This window comes from Haemaphysalis longicornis, unplaced genomic scaffold, assembly GCF_048455015.1.
Source record: "Haemaphysalis longicornis isolate Haplotype H1 unplaced genomic scaffold, Haemaphysalis longicornis Haplotype H1 scaffold_8, whole genome shotgun sequence".
Lineage (NCBI taxonomy): Eukaryota > Metazoa > Arthropoda > Arachnida > Ixodida > Ixodidae > Haemaphysalis > Haemaphysalis longicornis.
In genome coordinates, this window is record NW_027526445.1 from 143,398,258 (window position 1) to 143,419,703 (window position 21,446).

At 48.1% G+C, this 21,446-nt stretch overlaps 1 protein-coding gene across 2 annotated transcripts in view; it reads right to left on the reverse strand.

Moving 5' to 3' along the window:
- Window positions 1-235: 235 nt before the first annotated feature.
- LOC144148720 (uncharacterized) overlaps window positions 236-21,446 on the reverse strand; it is a 35,934-nt gene continuing 14,723 nt past the window's right edge. For both annotated transcript variants that reach the window (XM_077680238.1, XM_077680239.1), the window contains exons 3-6: window positions 14,137-14,218; window positions 10,725-10,837; window positions 4,713-6,609; window positions 236-597 (exon numbers count right to left, since the gene is read on the reverse strand). In XM_077680238.1, the coding sequence (XP_077536364.1) occupies window positions 300-597; window positions 4,713-6,609; window positions 10,725-10,837; window positions 14,137-14,218 (2,390 nt within the window). In that variant the 3' untranslated portion in view covers window positions 236-299. The remainder of the gene's footprint in view (window positions 598-4,712; window positions 6,610-10,724; window positions 10,838-14,136; window positions 14,219-21,446) is intronic.

Here is a 21,446-nt window from a genome sequence, read left to right on the forward strand (position 1 = left end):
GCTGCGCAAATTTAAAAGCAGATTAGGTCTGAAAAAAATCACAGAAATGCCTCGTGTCACGTTCAAAATATTCCCAGTAATGCCCTCTTTGCGGCACGATGAGGAACAGCTGGCTGCTATGACGGGGTGCAGGGGCAACTTCGGCCAATGTCAATCTTAAGTTGCGCCCGAGTAGTTGTTCCCTTGAAATGAAGGGTGTGAAAATATGTACAAAGGTCAAGTAAAAATCGCAGGATGCCTCATAGACAACTTTATTGGTCCAGCTCAATGTTACTTTACACTCAGTGCCTAGACTGCTGTCACAGTACTTCTGCGGTCGACTCCTTGATGTCATGCAGCTTCAGGTAGCACCTGACTGCAATCCAGCAGTCTTCGTTCAGGGCGTCCAGTTGAGTGCGGCCGTCCTCGCGCGCATGGCACGAGACTTGTTTTCTCACGACCCCGGCAAGCCGCATGAACTGGTGCAGCCCCTCCATGCTCCGCAGTCCGTCCCGAACCATGGCAGCCGCCTGTGCCTGGTCCACCTCCTCCAGCTTGGCCACCTCTTCCACCAGCTCCGGGTAGCTGTGCATTCGCTCTAGGGCCAGACCAGAGCGCCTGTGGCAAGGGCAGAGAAAAGAGGGGGGGGGGGTGCTCTCAAGGCCAACGGAAAGGTGCAAGACAAGTCACAGCAGGGATGCACCGAGCCCTTCAGGTGGCTGGCTTCGAAATATTTATATCCCAGCCACGCGGCAAACATGTCGAATTATTAACTGGCATTAGCCATAAATAGCATTCGGCTAGCCATGCAGGTCTACACAGTGATGTGATGATTGATGTTATGATTAGGAAACTCGCAGAACTGTAAGATAATAATGCATATGCTTTCATGATGTCTTCAAATCTCATTTTTTAAAATAAACGCGTCAACTTTGTTATTGGGAAAGCGGAGCTCCATTCTAGGAGCCATTCACATCCAAAATAAAGCCAAGTAAGCAATAAGTGCTTATTTAGGTGACAGCAAACATGACGCAGCTATCCAAAGGTGTTTGCTTTTTGAAGACTTTCTTGGGCTACCTAAGCGTCAAAATTTTCGTCCGTCTATGTCTGTGTGTCCCTCGATTCAGCCACCCAGCCAGAAGATGCAAGAATTTTCATACGAGAAGCTTATGTAGCGATACTTTTCTAGAGTAGCTGTGTCGTGTGTATTCTCCTCTTGGTTTTTTTTTTCTTGATCTTTAGGGGCATGCAAGTAGCAAAGTCATGGTCGTACTCTTCGTTTCCACCACCTTTCTTCACAAGGACACCACGAAAAATCCCAACGAACGAGAGTAACAGCATTGCTGGTAAAGGGTGCAGCTCCATACCCCACCCTGGGGTACACCGTTTTCTTCTGTATGCACTCTCAACAGCGCCGTCCTGACCTTCACGTTATGCTCTACACGGATGAGATCTCACACCCCACAACTCGTCCCTTTACTGAGCCACTGTTTCCTAAGCTGCGTTTCACCGACTCAAGCTCAACTGGCTGTGCAGTATTCCACCTTAAAGGGACAGACAACCGATTTTTGTCGAGTATATGTTCTCTATCCCAAATGAAAGGGCATCCCTTAAAGCACCTTAGCAAGAAACGGTTTTGCTGATAATACCCTAGAACTTTATAAATCGAATTTTTTTAGATATACGAGCCGTATGTGACAAACAGTAGCCTGGCAACATACTTTTGTCGGCATGCGGGATGAAAAGCGATGTTTAAAAACTTGTCCCCAGCTAAAACAAGTGCAAACCACAGGCTTTCATACTCCTTTATGTGTCTTTTTTTTAATTTACTAGTCTATTTTGCACGAAGGCGCCATCTGTTGGGATGGACGAAGGTAGAATCTGGCTACACGTTGTGGACGTCGGCAGTTCGATTCTTCCTTGGCCCGTCCTGCTTTTTTTAAGCTGCCTTTGGCGTACTTGGAAACTGAAATCGAATATTTGGGCAGAAGAAACGCTCCTGACTCAGGCAGAATTGTCAAAGCTCCTTCACTGGTTCTCTTCACTGAACGCTGCCGTTGATTCTGGGCTTGGAGGCTCAGTTTGCAACCCAGCGGTGGCGGGCGGCGTGTCTTTAAAATTTTCAAAATAGTTTGATTGTAGGGTTTACCGCACCGACGCAACGCAGGCGATGGAGGCGCGCCGTAGTGGAGGGCTCCGGATTAATTTTGACCACCTGGAGATCTTTAACGTGCACCGAAATCTCGTACACACGGGCGTTGTTGCTTTTCGCCTCCCTCAGAAAAGCGGCCGCCGTGGCCGGGTATCGAACCCGTGACCTCGTGCTCAGCAGCGCAACGCCTTAACCGCTGGGCCACCGCGGCGGGTGGCCTAATAATAATAATAATAACGGGCGAGTATAGTACCCGTGGGTACTACTCGTAAATGCATCTAATCGTAAGTACAGTACTCGCAGGTACAGTGCTAATAAGTACTAATCGCGAGTTCATGTACTCGCGAGTACTTACATTTGAATACAGGTACTCACAAGTACATGTACTCGCTTGTCATCGTACTTCTGGGTCTATACTCACCCACCATCGTACCAACTCGTGAGTTTGAGTACAAATGAGTACTCACGGGTGAGTACGCCGGCCTGTGCTGGGCGAGTGATCCAGGGCCTCTAGTTTTCCCTTTGATCGCCTCACTCCAATTTCAAAGTGCCGATATCACACTCAATATTTTTAGCACAGGCACATATGTCACTAGTGGTCGTAGTAAACCACTGTAGCAGGAAATGTGAGTTCTTTACTGCACAACAGTATATGTCCTCACCCACGCAGTTTTCATTCCGGTGAACCAGATTTACTCGGCGCCGCTCCGGGGCTCCTCTTCACCACCGGCGAGCCCTTCTTCATAATGGTGATCACAATGGTTATTCCTCTCGCCACCACCGATGCCACTTGACAAGTTCCGCAGTCGACGACAGCGGATGTAGCGCCATTGTAAGGATGCGGACAACGCCGCCGAGAATATAGCCGCGGCCGTTGCCGCCTCAAATTCCACCTTGCACACTAACTTCCGGTCCCTGCCCGTTGAAAGCAACTTGCCCCGTCAGAACGCCGGCGTGATCATATAATTATTCTTTGGCTTGAAAGCCATTCCGACCGACATGTTTGCGTCGACGGCCCTCGCTGACCAGCTGGTCGTAGTTCTTCTCGCGGAAGAATAATAACAGATCTTAAGAAGTCTTTCGCTCGCCCTTCGCTGGTGCATTTAACGCCTAATTAGACGCTATTCCCCGGTTGCCCGTTTAGGCATGCACGGGTTGGGCGTGGAGGGAGAGGGCATGCACGCACAGCAGGGCTTGATGCCGCTACCGATGACATATCCATTGTGGTGGTTGGAGATTTAAACGTGGGAGTCTCATGGCCTAATGCGCCCTGTCAGCTGTCCTCCGTAATCGAGCAGTTTTGGGTCTAGGTTGGTGTGCTGCAGAGACAATAAATAAGATGCATACGACTGGGTAGCGAAAGGGACGCCCACATGTGTGTACCCTATGATAAAGATCGAGGCATTCGAGGTGTTAACTCGCTATGGGGCGGACGCATGTCTTTCGCTTGGAAGCAGAGCGTATACTGAAGAAGCGTCTGCCAAACAGAAGCGTGAATGGGCGTAAAAACAACGTAAAACCTCTGCCGCCACCGTAACCGCCTTAAGTTCCAGCTGGACGAGTAACTGTGAATCCCTCCCGCATGAACAGCAACTGGCTCGCTTGAAGCGCCTACGTGGGCCGATTCCACTAGTTCAGCTTAGCGGACTTTCAGAGTTACGTATTCGACGGTGCCTCACTTCTAAGCACCCACTCATGACCGGTTGCCAGTTTATAGGTGCACGGGTTGTGAGTGGAGGGAGGGGAATGCACGCACAGCTGAAGGCTTCATGCCCTTACTGATGACATGTCCGTTGTGTTGGCGTGAATTTGAAGCGTGGCCGTCAAACAACCCAGTGCGACGGGTCCGGTGTCCTCAGCGGTAGAGTGGATTGGGTTGGCGTGTTACACAAACAGTACGATGCCTAATAGGCGCGAATGAACGAGACAGTTCTACGTTTGTCTGCTAAGATAAAACTCCGGTATATCCAAATTTCATTCAGGTAATTCGCTAGGAAGTATGCTCAGTCGTAAATTACGAACAAACTTGTTTTGCTTCGTGCACTCCGTGAAGGGCGCCTGCAGCTTCGCAGGTCATCCGTTTTCACAGAGTGGAAGAACACTAATTTTTAACCTTCGTTGCATTTTTTTTGGTTAAAGAAGCCCTTCGAAACTTGAATGCAGCTGGATGAATTACCAAAGACTAGTGCTTTCTGATATAACGAAGCTGTATTTTTGTTTACGTTCAAGTTAAAGAGATTAAACACGGCAGAAATCCGCTAAATTTAGCTCTACACAATTGACAGTTTCTCCCCATACGAACCTAACCCAATCACTAACAAGGACTGCGCGAGGGCAGATCCACTTCCAACGTGCATAATGTGCATAAATCGCACGGAAAGTTCACCAAATGGCTCGTGTGTACTAGATTTAACCTCTCTACCGGGCTGAATATGGAAACTATTTTCAACAACACTTCAACAACAATGCACTGCAACACTGCTCGGGACCATGCTGTTGGCGGAGACAGCATGGTCAGTATAAATCAGGCTCAGCTTCCTTCGGAAGTACCGAGACTGATCTCAGAAAAAATGGTATATACCTGTCATGTCGGACAGCCCTGGCAAAATCAGCAGCATCGGTCAGCAAGCAGCAGTTGCGCCTTGTCGTGTCCCAAACGTCGAACCAGTACCTTTTGAACTTGCTGTACCTGTACCCGAGCACGGTGACACTGAGGAGGGTGTAGTTGTCAGCAATGCCTCGTGACAGACTTTGAAAGAAGGCACGTTCTGCATAGTCCGGTGCGCCGAGGTATACCCTGCTGATATTCTTGCTTGTGCTGATGGCGTTGGCCAGAGGCTCGGAAAATGCGGGAAAGTTATTCCTAACTTCTTCAACTTGGATTCGTACTTCCCTCAAGCTCGTATTACGAGCCAAGCCGTCCATCAGGCCTTCCTGGCAGTCATAGAGCAACATATCCCACGAAGCGCTCAGTTCGAGATTCTTGAGCGTGTGAGTCGCTCCGAGAAAAGTGGCGAGAACCGAAGAGAGTACGCCATCTAGTGAAACTGCGATTTCAAAGTTAAGGTGCAAGCACATAATGTGGCCGAGGGACGGCAAGCGTTCCAATATCCTGAAAACCGCTTCCCTGTTGTCGTTTCTGGCACTCACGACAATAGACGAGAACGCCTTGCACGCAGACCTCTCGTCGAACTCTTTCTCAGTGAACGAGGTGCTGAAGGACACCTTCTTATCCGCCCCCGTTTCTTTGAGGGCAGCGCAGAGTCTGCCCACAAGAAAATGAGGAGCTCTGCGCATCGCTTGGATGCTCAACTTCTTGAAGTTTTTCTTGGCTGGCAGTGCCTCAAACAGCTCTTTCCACTTGCTCTCGTCCCAGACGTCGAAGGGCAAGCAGACTTCCTCAAGGGTGTGATTTTCAATCAGTGCCTTGAGGCAGCGATCGCAGTCAGCCTTATTAGGATACCCTCGCACAAAGGAAGGCATCATTGAATAATGGTCACGTGTATGCAACATTTTGAAGCTCCGCAGTACTTTGTTTTCCTCAAAGACCTTTGATACGAATTCGACATCTGACTGGTAAACGTAGGGGCAATCGAAGACCACAGCGACAATGCTTCTGTTTGCCAGAATCGCTCCGAGAATGCGCTTGAGCGGCACACTCTCTCTGCCATGCGAGACCACAGTCAAGTTCTTCAACAAGACACTGTTCGTCAACCACTCTGCGAACGCCGCCTGCGCTCTGGGTGGGGCCTCGGCGATGAGGCGGCTAGGCAGCACAAGTTCCTTCAAGGAGCAGTTCTGCGCGAGGCCCCCTAAAATGTCCTCACAGCTCAGACCTTTGGGGCACTCTTTGGAAAGCCTCAGTGCAGTCAGAGACGTCGTGTTCTGGAGGAAAGTAGAGAGTCGAGCAACCAGGGTCGGCGAATGTTGCCCGTAGCCTGAGTGCTCAAGCTCTCGCAGACGTGGCAACGAGAGAGCGGCTGTGGCAAGGTCTTCACCATTGATCCAACCAGAAAACGCCAACTTGACGCTCGTGATAGACTGATTTTCCCGGAGGGCATCCGAGAGGATATCAAGGTGTGCCTCGAAGAGATAGATATCCAACTCAACATGGGACACACAGCGGTGGCTTTTCAGCAGCTGGCATGCAAGCAGGGTAGCCAGGTGCAGCTGTGCGGAGCAGTATCTCCAACTCGAATCGCGAAAGAACGACAGGGACAACTTCGAACTGGTTCCAGGCAGCTTCTGCAGCTGCCAGGAGGTGACGCAGAAGAACTCGTTCCAGGCAGACAGATGGTCGACAATCTGGCAACCGGTGTCTTCGGTAGCTGTGCACGGCAGCCGGAAGTCGAGGGTTCGACCGGTAAATTGTCCTTTAGTGCTCTCTAGTATGGACAAGGCACTTGGGCCTGCGTCTTCCTCGTCTTTGCCTTGTGACTTTCGTGGAGTTGATGAATTCTCTGTGGACCCCTTGGAATCTACACAGTTGTAAGAACCAGAAGCAGAAATAAGTTGCTGTTTAAAGGGGACATGAAGACGAAATACAAGTTTGGTTCATTAAAAAGACTGCTTTCTCCCTATAGCAAAGATGCGAACTTTATCGCAAACTTCAAACAAATAGCAGGGATATTAAAGGGGCCATGTAGACAAAATACAAGTTTGGTTGTAACGAGTTGATCTTTCTAATGAACCAATCTGGTACCATTTTTACCGCAAGCTTCACTCAAATAAGCTATATAATTTGAAAAAGAGGGAATGGCCATGCGGCTCAGAAGCTCAGGTAATGTGCACACCTGTGTGATTGGCTGGGGCCGGCAAAAAGCAAACGAAAGTTAGGCAGGGCTCGTAGCTTGTAGAACGTGCTATTTTCGCTTAAATATACTGCATATTCGTTTTATAGGAGTAAGAACGATAGGGTAAACAGCGAAAGTCAGGAAAATAAACGTAAACATTCAAGTACCTGTGCGTGTTGTTGGTTCTGCACGCACTATGCTTGTTTTAGCTGCACAACAGCCCGACGCTTTGGTGTTGTCGCACACGACACTAGCCGATTAGCGTGAGCGACGTTGTCTTAAATGACCGTGTTTGTCGAGCATACCCAATGTTTATCCAAACGATTACTTCCCACCGTAACAAAAACAAGCCAGGTGCAAATATGGTCAGGAACAAAGCGAGGGCGGACAGCGGTGCTGCGCAGTATTGTGGCGCCATCTAGGAAAAGTGACGTTAAGCAAAACGTTCCCAGTCCACTTCAGTCCAAACGGAGGACTAACGTTCGCTTGAAGACCTGTCTTTGCTACGTCATTTAAAACTTCCCGAAGCACCATTTGGTGGGAGAACCAAAATTTTCACTTACGTTGATTAATCTGTCAGTGTATAAAACATCGTTTGCTACCGAACGAGCACTGGGGGCACTATAAAACACCAAATATTCCGAATAACACGAACTTGTATTTTGTCTGCATGGGCCCTTTAAGGAAAACTTCTGAACCAGTGGCGACTCCCAAGCCACTTCTTGGCAATTTCTCGAAGACGACACACAGCCATGTTTTAGACACTACCAAAAACATGACTGGGCAATATGTGACCGGTAAAAATCGCGAAGGCTCATGGGTGTGTAGTCTGCTCCCGCCCCTTCCGGTTCGAGGGCTCTCCTGACCTCTCGTACGGCGGCGGCTTTCGCGCGCGTGTGCGCGTGTTTATCATAGAGTGCTTACCTTTCAGAGAAGCCCCTAGTAGGTTTAATCGTTCTTACTCATTAAATGTGTGAGCATTCTTGTGGTGGAAACAGGTAAACAACACGCATACACGCGCACGAAAGCCGCCGGCGTACGGGTGGCCAGGAGAGCTCTCGAACCGGAAGTGGCGGGAGCAGACTACGCACCCATGAGCCCTTACGTATTCTACAGATCACCTATTGAATGGGCCGTTAGTTCCACCGATGAGCCACTGAACAGTTAACCCGCTAATAACCGTTCTAGTTACAAGTCTGTCTTATGAAGTCGCTGCAGCGTAAAATTTGAGCTTGGAATATTTCATGCGATTTTTCACTTAAAAACATTTGTGGCTGGCGTGGAGCTGATGGTGTTGACAAGGGTTACGTCTAAAAATTTAGCAAAACGGTATTTCGTCTTTTAAATAAATAACGCTTCCTGTAAAGGGTTCCTGTACCTGTAAATAAGGACTCCAAATGTCGCCTCTCAGAAAATCACTGTTGTTCAGGGACTATCCCCCTTTTTCTGTGAAAGCATTCTAAATTAATTGCCGGGAGAGGGGACACACACTCATGTGTATACGCCTCGAGCGCGGCCTGTAGGGGCGCCACTGAAATCCCCCTAGCGGCCCGTTTCGAAAGCAGCCGCGGGAGTCCGCGCCCCGCTCCCCAGTGCCGCCGCTGCTGTTGCGGCGCGTTCACGACTGAGTTTTACCGTTTGCGGGTGTTTGAAATCCATGTTTATGTGGAGCAGTCACTCTGTTCGCAAATGGGGTGTGTTTGCGGGAGTGTAAATGTTTCTGACGCGATCTTAGTGTGGTATATTCGATCTGTATAAGCGTCAGGTGTGTGCCACAGGCCAGCGTCGCGGAACCGGCGTATGATGGAGCCGATTGTAGTTACACTGACCTGAATTTACTAGCCGTGTCTCCGTAACCACCGGTTCCTCAGATGCTCATGCTACGGCTATACACTTCGATTTAAATCGGTTTTGTGCGCTTACATAATCAGCGGAGCACTCATACCTAACAGCACGCCAGTTACGTTTGCCAATATTATACCTCAGATATTGATCACCACCATTTACAAGCCAGTCTGTGTTAATTTCGGGAATATTGAACAAAAGGACGATGGACAATGCGTAATTATACTCGGGTATCAGCCCACAACAGAGTCGTCTCGTGAGGTGAGCGCCCGCAAACATTCATCTGCTACATGTATCCTCTGCGAGCATCGAGGAGACGGGCTTAGAATATTATCCGTGCCAGCGACTAAATGCTTCTTCGAAATATCGTCATATGGCACAGGGAGCCTGCAGAATAAAGCAGAAATTGAAATCAGAGGGTCTTATCACATACCGTACACTCTTCCAACGGCACCTTTCATCGCTTAATTGTTGATTAGCCTGCCCTGTATACTTCCAAAAATGCGTCCGCCGTACGATCAGCTCTTCGTTGAAGTAGAAAAACAAAAGGAAAGTGAACGCGAGATGAATGTGGGATTACTAAACCGTTCATTGCTTGATTCCGCTCCGCATTTGTACACAGCGTCCCCTTGGTCGTTGTTAATGTGTCCCCCAACTAATGAACCAACTAATGAATCACTTGAGCTTAAGCACTGGAGCAATTATTTTGAGTTTGCACCACTTTCATCTTTAATATATATCGAGGCGTGTTGTGCAAAGTCCACGTATCGGCCCTCCCTAAAAAGGTTGGACCAAATATGACGGGAAACTGTGGTAAGAAACAGCGATGCCAGCCAGTTATTTCGCCCAAGTCCACGCAAAACTGCATGGCAGAAAGGCACGGCTTTCTTAGTATGTCCCGCCTTTCTGTTGCGTGGTGTTTCACTAAGAGAACGCGATAGTGCGCACATCCAGCTTGTGCATTTGCACTGACTGGTTGGAAGAATTAAAGGGAAAAGACTATTTTTGCAACAAAAGCACAGTCAGCCTTGTACCCCGGCACAACCAAAGCACACTTCTCGGTCTAATGTCTCTTTGATGCCGCTTCAAACGACGTGGTGCACACCCCTACCATCCCTGTGAAATTGAGAGCTGTTATCCTAAACTATAAGAAAATAGTACGTGGCAACCAAATTGGGGCCCCTTCGTTTAAATAAGAGCACTGAGATTGAGCCAGGACTACGCGTAAGCAACAATTGCTTCGACAGCGGCGGATCACAAGGAAAGGGGTAGGGAAGATCTCCCCCACGCACACCCAAGCCTGGGAGCATCTCACAACAACGTGGACAAATGATCTCGCAGACTAAAGCTGCAGAAAAAAACCAGGCCGCATATCTTCTCACTTGGATGCAAGTGCGTTGACGGACGATATCTTCTCCACCCCATTTACTCTTTCCCCCGCCCACCTCTCACGCTCTTCCCCCAAAGTCTTGCTCCTCCCATGATAAAGACAATGGAGGTTTTCCCAAAACAATTCAATTTTCCCGCATTTCACTGCCCCTGCGCCATCTACTGGGACCTATAGTTACTGATGGACTTCGAATGCTGCCACGGGGTGTAGGATTGAGTCTGAGTGGATTTGTATTTTATTTTAAAATATCATTTTCAACGCATTTTATAAATGCTTATCGCAAATATCGAAAGCACATCTATTTTCAAATGTAAAGAACAGTGCCTAGTACCAGTCGTAAATAGATGTATTTTTGCAAATATGCTTATCTTTGCGCAGCAGTGTTGACAAGTAAGAAGCATGGCACCTGATTCACTGGTTTGGAAATGCTTTGCCAGTATAAGCACCTCCTTCAAGAATTCTTATACCTTCTGTCCGGGTGGCTGAATTGAGGCACAGCCAGACAGACCAAATGTTTAGGCTTAACAAGTCCAAGAAAGACTATCGACTCTAAAAGAGGACCCACCTTTCGGCAGAAAACAAACGGCTGTGCTGGTAGCGGCACCGCCCACACCTGAACCTGGCACAGGAGAGTCCGGTTGAGTCGGCGGATGCGACGATGTCTCTGATGACCCAGAGCTGCACAGATGCACGCAGACAAACAGCTTCGGCGAACCTTCTCGTGACAGCGGTAATTGCGTGCAAAGTGACGATAACGAACTACAAGGCAGAGATCTCCACTGTGTTGTGACTGCATACAGTACAAGCTCGTTAATTGGAACCGCAAGGAGAAGTTGTCTAGTTGACTGGTGGTTCGTCCTGCTGCTCCTCGTAATCACTGGTAGTTACAGGCTTGGTGCTTCTGACCGAAGGAGTGATGTCCTCATCTGTCAGCGCACTCCACGCGACTGCACTTGTGTCCACACCGCTTAGCAGGTGGTGTCCAAAACATGCGCCATGGGGGCGGTGATCTTTGAGCGGAGGTCGCTGGTTTCTTCCCATAACTTCATGCCAAACCTGCAGTACCGATAGCGACCGGCTATCGCAGCTGCTGTCACTCACACCCAAGCACACAGTGTAGGCAGCGGTTTTTTTCTCTGGCCGTGCAGCAGGTGCCATGCCAGCAGTGTAGTGGTGCGCAATTCGAATTAGCCATGGCAGAACGTACTCACGTTAGATTTAACGGGCGTTTTTAATATTTCAACTTCTGTAAATCTTAGCCCGATCAAATCGCGAAGTTCAAATTATCCATAAATTCGGATTACTGTAGTTCAAATTAACGAGCGTTCACTGCGGTGCTCCCACATGCAGAACTTGTGCAGGTACAAGAGTGGGTAAATAATTACCCAACCTGACCATGAGATGTTCACCCCAAAAACATCGCCATCAGCAGACACAAAAGTAAAGCAAGCGAATGAAAACAACGTGCCAGAAATCGAGAAGGTGGATATCGAAGCAAGGTTCATTGTAGGAGCCCTCCAGTGTTGGAGAGCCAACATCACGGCCAGTTGGTAGCTATGCCCTATTTAGGCAATGTGGCAGCAGCAACTGCCGCATGCGCAAGTTCTTATATTTTACGCAGCTTCTGAGCTGCCTGGCCGTACAGACCTGCAACGCCGCCGCCTTGCCCAGAACTACAGCCCTCGAGACAACAGCAGCACCTGATTTCCCGGTGGAACACGTACAGCTTGTCAACAGCGCGCACGACTACCACCCCGTCGCCCTTGCAGGCGATAGCGCTAATGTGTCCGTCCATGTGAGCACTGGCGGCTGGCAAGTTACTCTCCTGCGTGATAGCAACTCGTACTGTCCAACGATCGTGCTCCATCGACGAGTGACATCACCAAGCGATGGTGTAAAGGTCCTCGCCCCGGCCCTCTCACCCAGTGGTCAATGTGGCAGCAGCTACTGCAGCATGCTCAAGTTTTTTTCTTGCTTTTTATGCAGCTACGCTTCTTGAACAATCCGGTGTGATTATACTTTTTTTCTGCTGCTTCGTTTCCCACCACACCTCGCTGTGTCTTTTCCAAATACATGGCATTGTTTTAATGCTCTCATTTTGAGCAGCGACGTTGAAGAAAACCCGGGTACTTCAATAAAGGACCCTCAAGCTCGCCCCAAGACTGTGCTAATACTAACTTGCAGGTTCCTCCCATTCAGCCGAGTGGACGAGACAACCCCTCTAACGTCGATGTTTCAACAACTGCTTGCTAGCCAAAAATAAATTGCTCAGGAAATAGCCGATATCAAGATGAAATTCAATGCTCGATTTGAGGCACTTGAGGCACATGTACGGGCACTAAAATCTACGTCAGCGATGGAGGATACAGAACATACCGGCGTGTCATAACTGTAGTTCCAAAGACGCGTCAGCCAATCAAATCTTAAGAAAACTCACTTCTAAAGTATATGACTTAGAAAAATTTTCATCGACCTTTTGAAAACTTTTGATGCAGTGCCTCACGCAAAACTCATCTTCAAATTAAAAGCCTTTTTGCATAACACAAAAATCGTTAACTGAATTTCGCATTTTCTAAGCAACCGCTCACAGCATGTACACTAACCTGGCCGAGTCAACAGTTGCTAGTGCGGCTTCAGGCGTTTGTCAGGGTTTTGTGCTCGGCAATTGGCTATTCATACCATACATATATGACTTGCCCTATTACATCAACTAGAAGACTCTCTTTTAGGCAGATGATTGCATCTTGTACGAGATCATCACAACGAAACAAGATCACCTTCCTCTTAACAAATCCCTTTCTACATTTTGTGCATGGTGCGAGTCATGGCAGAAGACAGTTTTAGCAAAACCGTAGTCATGTCGTTTACCCGTAGCGCGTCCCAGTCCGATTTCACGTATTTTTCCCAGGGTATCCGATTAGAAAATGTCCCAAAATTTCAATATCTTGCGTCTACTTCGCCAGTAATGCGTCATGGTCCAAACATATCGATTTCATCTATACCAAACACAACGAAAACTTGGCTACCTGAAACATACACTGACCCAGGCCCCACAATGCAAAAAAACTACTAATGTATAAAAGACTAATACGCGCGATAATTGAACACACCTCTATCGATCCATGTGACATCAACCGCATTGACGCAGGGCAAAAGAAAGCCGTTCGGTTTATCTTCCGCCTATACGACTACAACTTTTCCCCAGCCATATCCCTGTCATTACCGAGTCTAAGCGCAATTTCTCCCGCGGACGCATATAATCACTGAAGTTTCTTTCACTGCGCCGTTTATATCGCTTGTCTTCCGAGTATATCACCCTGGCCAAGCCGTCAATAACAAGAAGCAGTAACCCCCTCGACATTTCCTGTATCACACACATCACCACGTTTAAATTTAGTTTTTTTCCTCGCACCACAAAAGCATGGAATTCATTGCCAGGCAAAGTGCATTCCCTTCAATCAAATGAATTTTTGCCGCACCTAAAAAGGAGCAATCTATGCCTTAATTATTTTGTATTTTACGTACTTTCCCATATGTGTACAAACAAAGTGCATGTGGATGTGCGCACAGCGTATTTGTGTTTTGTACGTGTAAATTATGCATACATGGGGTGTTATATATCTTCTCTCTCAATAGGTATGTGATCTTGCTCTTATGTTTTCTTTACCGCCCTGTACATTCCGCATCCGGTTATGCCTGTGAGGCAATTTTTTCAGCAAGGCATTGCTTTATGGCGGTTGTATGATTCGATATTTTGTACCGACCTCCACTCCTGCTATAGCCCCGAAGGGGCTGCGTATATTCGAACAAACAAACAAACAAACAAACAAACAAACAAACAAACAAACAAACAAACAAACAAACAAACAAACAAACAAACAAACAAACAAACAAACAAACAAACAAAAGCCCCTGACAGGAGGCGAGCAGAGAAGACGCCACACAGGTGTGGCGAAAGATATGAAGATACTGCTCACTTGGGAAGATCCTCATCCGAGTCGTTCCACGGCCGCTTGCCGGCCCTGTGCTGGCAGTCAGATGAGGAAGAGGAGGAGCTCTCTGCAAATAAATTACGAGGGCATTGCGAAAACAGTCTTTTCGTCATGACAGACCTGGTGCTGGTACACAATGGCATGCACTAGGGAACCACGCACACCAATAATAGCTGCTAGCACAATCTACAAAAACAGACAGTATGTGCATCCACAAACGATTAAAATTCACTCGCAATCTTTAGTACACCACAGAGCTTTCGAAAAACTGGCGCTAGGTAAAGGAAGAATAATTATTTAAGCATAGACGCCACCTACAAGAATTCTGCAGATATTTAGAGAATTATCTACTAATGCGTAGCATTCCTATGCCGCTTGCTTTGAGTGTGTTTTTTACAGTCAGATTTTTTGGTTTTTTAAAATAGTGTCCGATCAATTATCACTATTTACGCTATTATAACGATTAGAAGAGTAACGTTCGCGAAAGCTGCAATATTGTGCTAATGTAAAGTGACCATAATTCTCGGACCCAAAAGCGGGACGAATGGGTTGCAGGGGGGGGGGGGGTGATAAGGAAGAACGTGGCACACAACCTAAATGACAAATTGCACTTCGTATTTCTACATCTGCACCATGCGTTCTTCCTGGTCCTCCAGGTTTTTTCGTGGCCGCTAACTGATACTTCTTACTTGAATGAATTGCCCTCATCAGTTCTTCATTTTTGTTGATGTGTCTGCAGCACCGCTTAAACGACACGTGCTAATGCACCTTAATATTGTCACGGGACACATAGGCGGGCAATGTCCCATACTGCCTGTGTTCAGTCAGAAGACGACGAAGAAGAAGTGTCTGGGTCCTGGAGCGCGCCATCTTATGGCGCCATGTAAATACTACTATAGATCGTTCACCATTGTTCGCCATGATTCGTGTCATCTGTCGTGCCGCCACGTTATAATATAATCGCTTTGAGTATGGTTCAATGAAGCTGTGTCTTCCCTGCTGTCCACATTTTATTCATCATGGCAAACACCATTTCCACTGGTGCGTTTGTGCCTGGCAAGTACATGGCGTACTCGACGATTGTCTTGATACTATTGCAAGGCACGTCATTTGTTTCGAAAGGCTGGAGCGAGTCGACTACCTCAAACGCAGAAGGGTGTGCTGAATGTCTTCTTTGTACACTGTAACTTCAAGAACAGAGCTCAGACGTTGAAGTGAGGCAAGGAACAAGCAACACAGGTGCTGTATTGTGTGTTTATTGCTTAGTTCCGTCATCTGCGCTGCTTTCGTGAAGTTCTTCAAACAGTTTGTTTTGGCTCTCCCATAACTCCAGAGAGATAGAGAGAGAGAGAACGCCTTTAATGAAAGCTGAAGAGGTCAGCCGCACTAACGGTAGGGCTTGCTACTCCAGATGGGGTGAATACAGTGAGGTGACAGCGAAAAATAGAGAGAAAAATAAAAGGAAAGAAAGAAAGGGGAGTAAGCGGAGAAATGCTCACATATACAAATTGTACATGCTCAGAGAGTTCACAGAACCTCTTCTAGCCCTGTTTCCGCAAAAAAAGTAAGCAGTGTTTTTGTACCCAGCACTGCTTCCTCACGATTTCGTCAGGGTCCAAGGAAGTGTGAGAGTTTCAGAGGACATCCGCGTCGTAGTCGCACAAGCGCTTTCGACGCTGTTGCCCGCTGACTGGCATATCGCGAGCAGTGGCTTAAAACGTGGCTGATGTCGTCGGTAGTAGAGCACACTGCATAACTCCAGCTTTTTATTCGTGGAACAGGGCAATTGATACCCGTCTTCCATACTTTCGACCGAAGGCGGAACGAAACGCCGTCCCGGAAGCAGGCTGCGGGACAGCGGGACGACAGGCGCAAAGCCGGGACATGTCCCGCCTAAATCGGGGCGTGTGCTCACTTTATGCTAATACAGGGCGTTATATGGTGTGGAATTTCCCTTAATTGCGTAATATTTTTCTAATTTTTTAGTTTTCAAATTTTCTTCCACCATTTATCCTTATTTACGCTGTTAAAACGATTATATTGGGACTTTTGCGAAATCTGCATTATTGTGGAAACGTAAGGGCGTTACAGGGTTAGACATTTCTCGTATTTTATATTTCTTTATGTTTTTAGTTTTTTAAAATCTCGTTCGACCAATTACCCCCATTTACGATATTATAGCGATTACAAGTGGAACTGTCGCGAAATCTGCATTATTGTGGAAATGCCATGCGTTATACGCTTTGAGATTTTCCGCATTTTTGTATATTTTTTATTTTTTCGTGTTTCAAAATTTCGTCCCACCAATTATGTCCGTTTACGTTATTATAAGGGTGACATTTGGAACTTTCCCGAAGTCTGCATTATTGTGAGAGTGCAGGGAGTTACACGGTTCAGCACTCGATGGTCCCAAGAACCCGGACCAGCCCAGAGAAGGACTCCATGTAACTTCCCTGACGAGCCGATTATTCACCGTAGCATTCGTAGGCAAATGCAACTTCCTCCTTCCAGAATTCTTCCGGACGGTGAGCCTCCTCCTCCGACCCACTCAGAACGTGCTCGCCGCCAGCACAGCCGAATCGGACCGCGCAATCATGCTCAGTCAAATCGAAAGCCTGCAACTCGCCAACCGCCTACTTGAGTTCTCACCGCATTGAAGCCGCCCCATGGCTCCAACTGTGGGGTAATTCACCGTCTCGACCCAGACGTCACAGGACAACTTCATGGAGTACCTTCAGGGAAATGGAGCAACTTCGCTTCACGCCCGCATAATGGGAAAAAAACAAGGTCAGCACTCCTCACTTTCCGAACAAAATTCGTCGCGTTTTACGTGAAAGTGGGCAGTGTGTTCATTCGCTGCCACCCTTTCCCTCCGATCGGTGCAAGTGTGCCGCGTGTGTGGTGAACTTGGACGTCGGTCATACTTGTGCCCCACTCCAGACCACCACAAGTGCCTGAACTGCGGACTAGCCAACCCACCTCCAAGTCACTCGTGCGACCCGAAGTACCAGTTGTGTCTCCTACCGCACACCACGGCGGGCAAGGACTGTCCACGCCGTTTCCTGACGCAACTCCCCGCACGCAAGCCCAACATACAGGCCCCCAACCAGGTAAGTTGGTCTGCTCTCGCGCCGCGTTCCTGCTGCTCAACCCCCCCCCCCCCCAATAACCAACCCTTTCCCATCCCTTCAGCCAACCACCAACCCACTACCAACTCTCAAAATGGACCCCCCCCCCCCCCCCTGAGCCCTTCTCGCCATGCTATCGACGATCAAACAGCAAGACGCCCAACTACTCGCTCGCGTTAAAGCACTCGAAGCGGAACGCTCCACTCCTCCTCGTATACTCCTCCTCCACCTCCCCCTCTGCGACCATAACTGCAGCCCTGATAGAAGAAAACATCGACGTACGATTTAACGACTACGTCCTCCCCCGGGTACAAAAAATGAATGAGCAAGTCACAGCTCGTTTCGCCAAGATGCTCACGGATGCTACAGAAACATTCATTTGTACCTTCAATGAACGTATAGGATACCTAGAACGCATAATGAACCTTGACAACCCACCCCAAACAAAAAAAAAACCCGTATGTAAGATTGACCATAGGCCACCCACCCAACCCCCACTGCGGATATATCAGTGGAACTGGCGATCCTTCAAAGGCAAAAAGGCGGTACTCGAACATTACGTAGCTACGCAATTGGCGGACACAATTGCTCTCCAGGAAACAGGTACGCCCTACCCCGCCCTCAGAGGCTTCGCCACGTACACAAACCCTCCCCAATCCCTTACGGCCATTTTAGTTGCACGCACACTCACAGCACAAGCGATCGCAATCGCATCATCGACGGACCACGTTTTGATTGAACTTATACCACAGAACCCTTCAAGCCCCAGCTTATTCGTTTTGAATATCTGCAGCCCCCCAACGCACGCAGTTTTTCTTTTTAGGGCTTTATAAAATAAATACCCCCTTATCACTCGGATCAACAAATTAAAAGTGCATTTATTTGAGCCAGTCTACGTAGTACAAGCAAAAAACAGGAGCTTGACAAATTCACTTCAGTGTCCCTTTAAGTAGGAAGCCTAAGTGCAATCCAACTGCTGCAGCCTGAAAGAGGGAGGCAGAGCAGGGCAGCCAACCAGCGGAGGAGCTACTTGGGCACTGCCTCGAGGGCAGCCTGGTTGCCATACCCGTTAACCATGCGTCCCGGTATCCAATCAATACGTACTATCGCCAGCAAGCAAACTAACCATGTGTTGGACCTGAGAAATGAAAGGGCGAGCACGAAACAGTTCTCAGAGCTCATGCGGCACCAATCGCACAACTGGTCATAGAGATACCGAAAGACCAAAATAATCAGGCAGTTACCGACAGACTTTACACAAGGTGCAGAGCCCGAGGATACTGATAGCATTAAAATGCTGTCTTTCCTACGCGAAACCTTCCTCTTTTAGAAGTTTTTGTGACAACACGTCACAAGTTTTATGAACGCCAATTGTCTTCAGGTAAACAAGATTGGAAGCGGACAAGGTACATTTACGGGACGGCATTTTCCCTTAAAGGGACACTGAAGTGAATTTGTCAAGCTCCCGTTTTTGCTTGCACTGTGTAGACTGGCTCAAATTAACACACTATTCATCGTTTATCCGGTTGACAAATCGGTAATTATTTTACAAAGCGCGAAAGAAGAAAAACTACTATGCGCGGTTTGCGGCGGCCGCACCAACTAAAGGCTGTGACGTCAGGAGGGGGGGGCACCGTGATTGGACGATGCCCAAGGTTAGCAATCAAACAAGTTTCGGTTTCGGTTCTGTAAAATAACATGCTTGACATCTGATGGAGTTTTTGGATGGGCATTCTCGATATCTCAGTTATCGCCGTACCGCGCTTCTGCCATGTTGTCGGCTGTCAAATGTCTAAGATAAACCTCCCAGGGCGGCTTGGAATCGTAGAAATCACTAGACGAGGCCTACGCAGTGGATGAACGCCCTCCGCGTCACCGCAGACTCTCAAATGCCATGCGTTTTTCCCGCATATTCAGAGCTTGCCTCACTCATGTCTGGTCGTAAAAAGCTAGTTCGCACCAGGCCAAGGGTGTGCTGATTCAGGCCTGGGCCCACTGCCCGCAAGCAGTCGGTGCTTGTGGCAACAGCACGCCAACGAGAACTCGCTGGCGCGTCATTGTCAGTATGCGCGCGTTCTGCGATCTCGCTCGTGGAGCAGTGAACGTTACGGGCCAAAAATGGTGAACTCGGTTCAGAAAACATCGGCCGCATAGGAAAAAATCAACTTGCAAAAAAAAAATACATGTATCCTCCGGGATTCGAACTTGTGACTTTCGAAACAGAAATTCCAGCGCCTCAAACCACTAGACCACGAGCCGGCGCTGGCCGGGTTGGATATATCAGGTTTATAATGTATGACCAGTTTACACTTTTATTTATTTTAAGCATTTTAAGTACTTTATGTGACTATTTGTTGTATATCACTCCTGCAGTAAGTGTTCCCCAAACTTCCACAATATCTCACATCTAGCAATTGCATTTCTTTGACGGAAAAGCGTTCGCAGATGTGCGGTCGTGCTGCTGACCGCTGTGCTTGTTTAACCAGCGCAAAAAGTACTTCCTTCTGCCTAGTTTTGCGCTGTACGGTAAAAGTTTCAGTTGATTTTATTTTCTTAGTACCTATATTGACTTCGCTGACTCTTCTCCCGCCTTAAATTGGCCTTAGATTTTCCTACTAGCGTAAAGTCAGCGAAGCGTCGCATGTGCACTTGTGCAGCGCTTGTGTGGAGCGACCCGGACTCTGAGTTTGACACAGTGTACAACCTAACAAAGTAAGGAAAGGCACATTCTTTCATTCACAAAGGTGTTGTGGCTTAGTTTCAATTGAGCGAGCGAATAGCGACGACTCGTCGGCGGCCGGCGGACGAAACGCTGGGCCGACTGACTCGATCGGTAGGTCGGCTGGTCGGCGAGCCGTGCAGTAGCGCAGCCATTTTCCAGCTCATCTCCTGCTGACGTCACACGAAAACGCCACAGAAAATGGGCGAGCGTAAAGAGAGGAGGACAGCATTTTCGAATTGATTTTTCTACTAAATAGATTCGCGTAAACGCGGCCAGAGTGGTCAAAACAATGCCTACGGACTCCGAACTACAATTTGCGCTAGTAATCCCGAAATGTTGACAAATCACTTCAGTGTCCCTTTAAAGGGACACTGAAGTGAATTTGTCAAGCACCCGGTTTTGCTTGCACTGCGTAGACTGGCTCAAATTACCACACTTTTCATCGTTTATCTGGTTGATAAGTCGTTAACTATTTTATAAAGCGGGAAAGAAGAAAAACTACCATGCGCGGTCTGTGGCGGCCGCACCAACTAGAGCTGTGACGTCGCGAGGAGATGACACCGTGATTGGACGATGTCCGAGGTTAGCAGTCAAACAAGTTTCGGTTTCGGTTCTGTAAAACAACATGCTTGACATCCGACGGCATCGTTGGATGGGCATTCTCGATATCTCAGTAATCGCCGTACCGCCCTTCTGCCATATTGTCGGCTGTAAAATGCCTGAGATAAGCCTCCCAGGACGGCTTGGAATAGTAGAAATCACTAGCCGGGGCCTACGCAGTGGATGAACGCCCTCCGCGTCACCGCTGATGCTCAAATGCCATGCGCTTTTTCCGCATATCCGGAGCTTGCCTCACTCATGCCTGTATCGTAAAAAGCGTGTTCGCACCAGGCCAAGGGTGTGCTGATTCAGTCCTGTGCCCACTGCCCGCAAGCAGTCGGTGCCTGTCTCAACAGCACGCTAACGAGAACTCGCTAGCGCGTCAATGGCAGTCTGCGCGCGTTTTGCGAACTCGCTCGCGGAGCAGTGAACGTTACGGCCCAAAAATGGTGAACTCAGTTTAGAAAACATCGGCCGAAAATGAAAAAAAATCACCTGGCAAAAAAAAAAAAACGACGTACCCCTCGAGGATTCGAACTTGCGACTTGCAAAACAACAATCTAGCGCATCAGACCACTCGGCCACAAGCCAGCTCCGCGGAGGTAGGAAATACAAGGTATATAATGTATAACAAGTTTACACTTTTATTTAGTTTTATCATTTGAAGTACTTTACGTGACTATTTGTTGTATAGCGCCCGTGCAGTAAGCATCCCACAAGCTTCCACAATATCTCACGTCTAGCAAATTGCATTTCTTAAGCCCGTACTACATGGAGCGATTTCGCCTGCGAATTCGCTGATGCGGCGCCGCTCGTGCGGCAAAACCACCTTTTTTCGTTGCTGC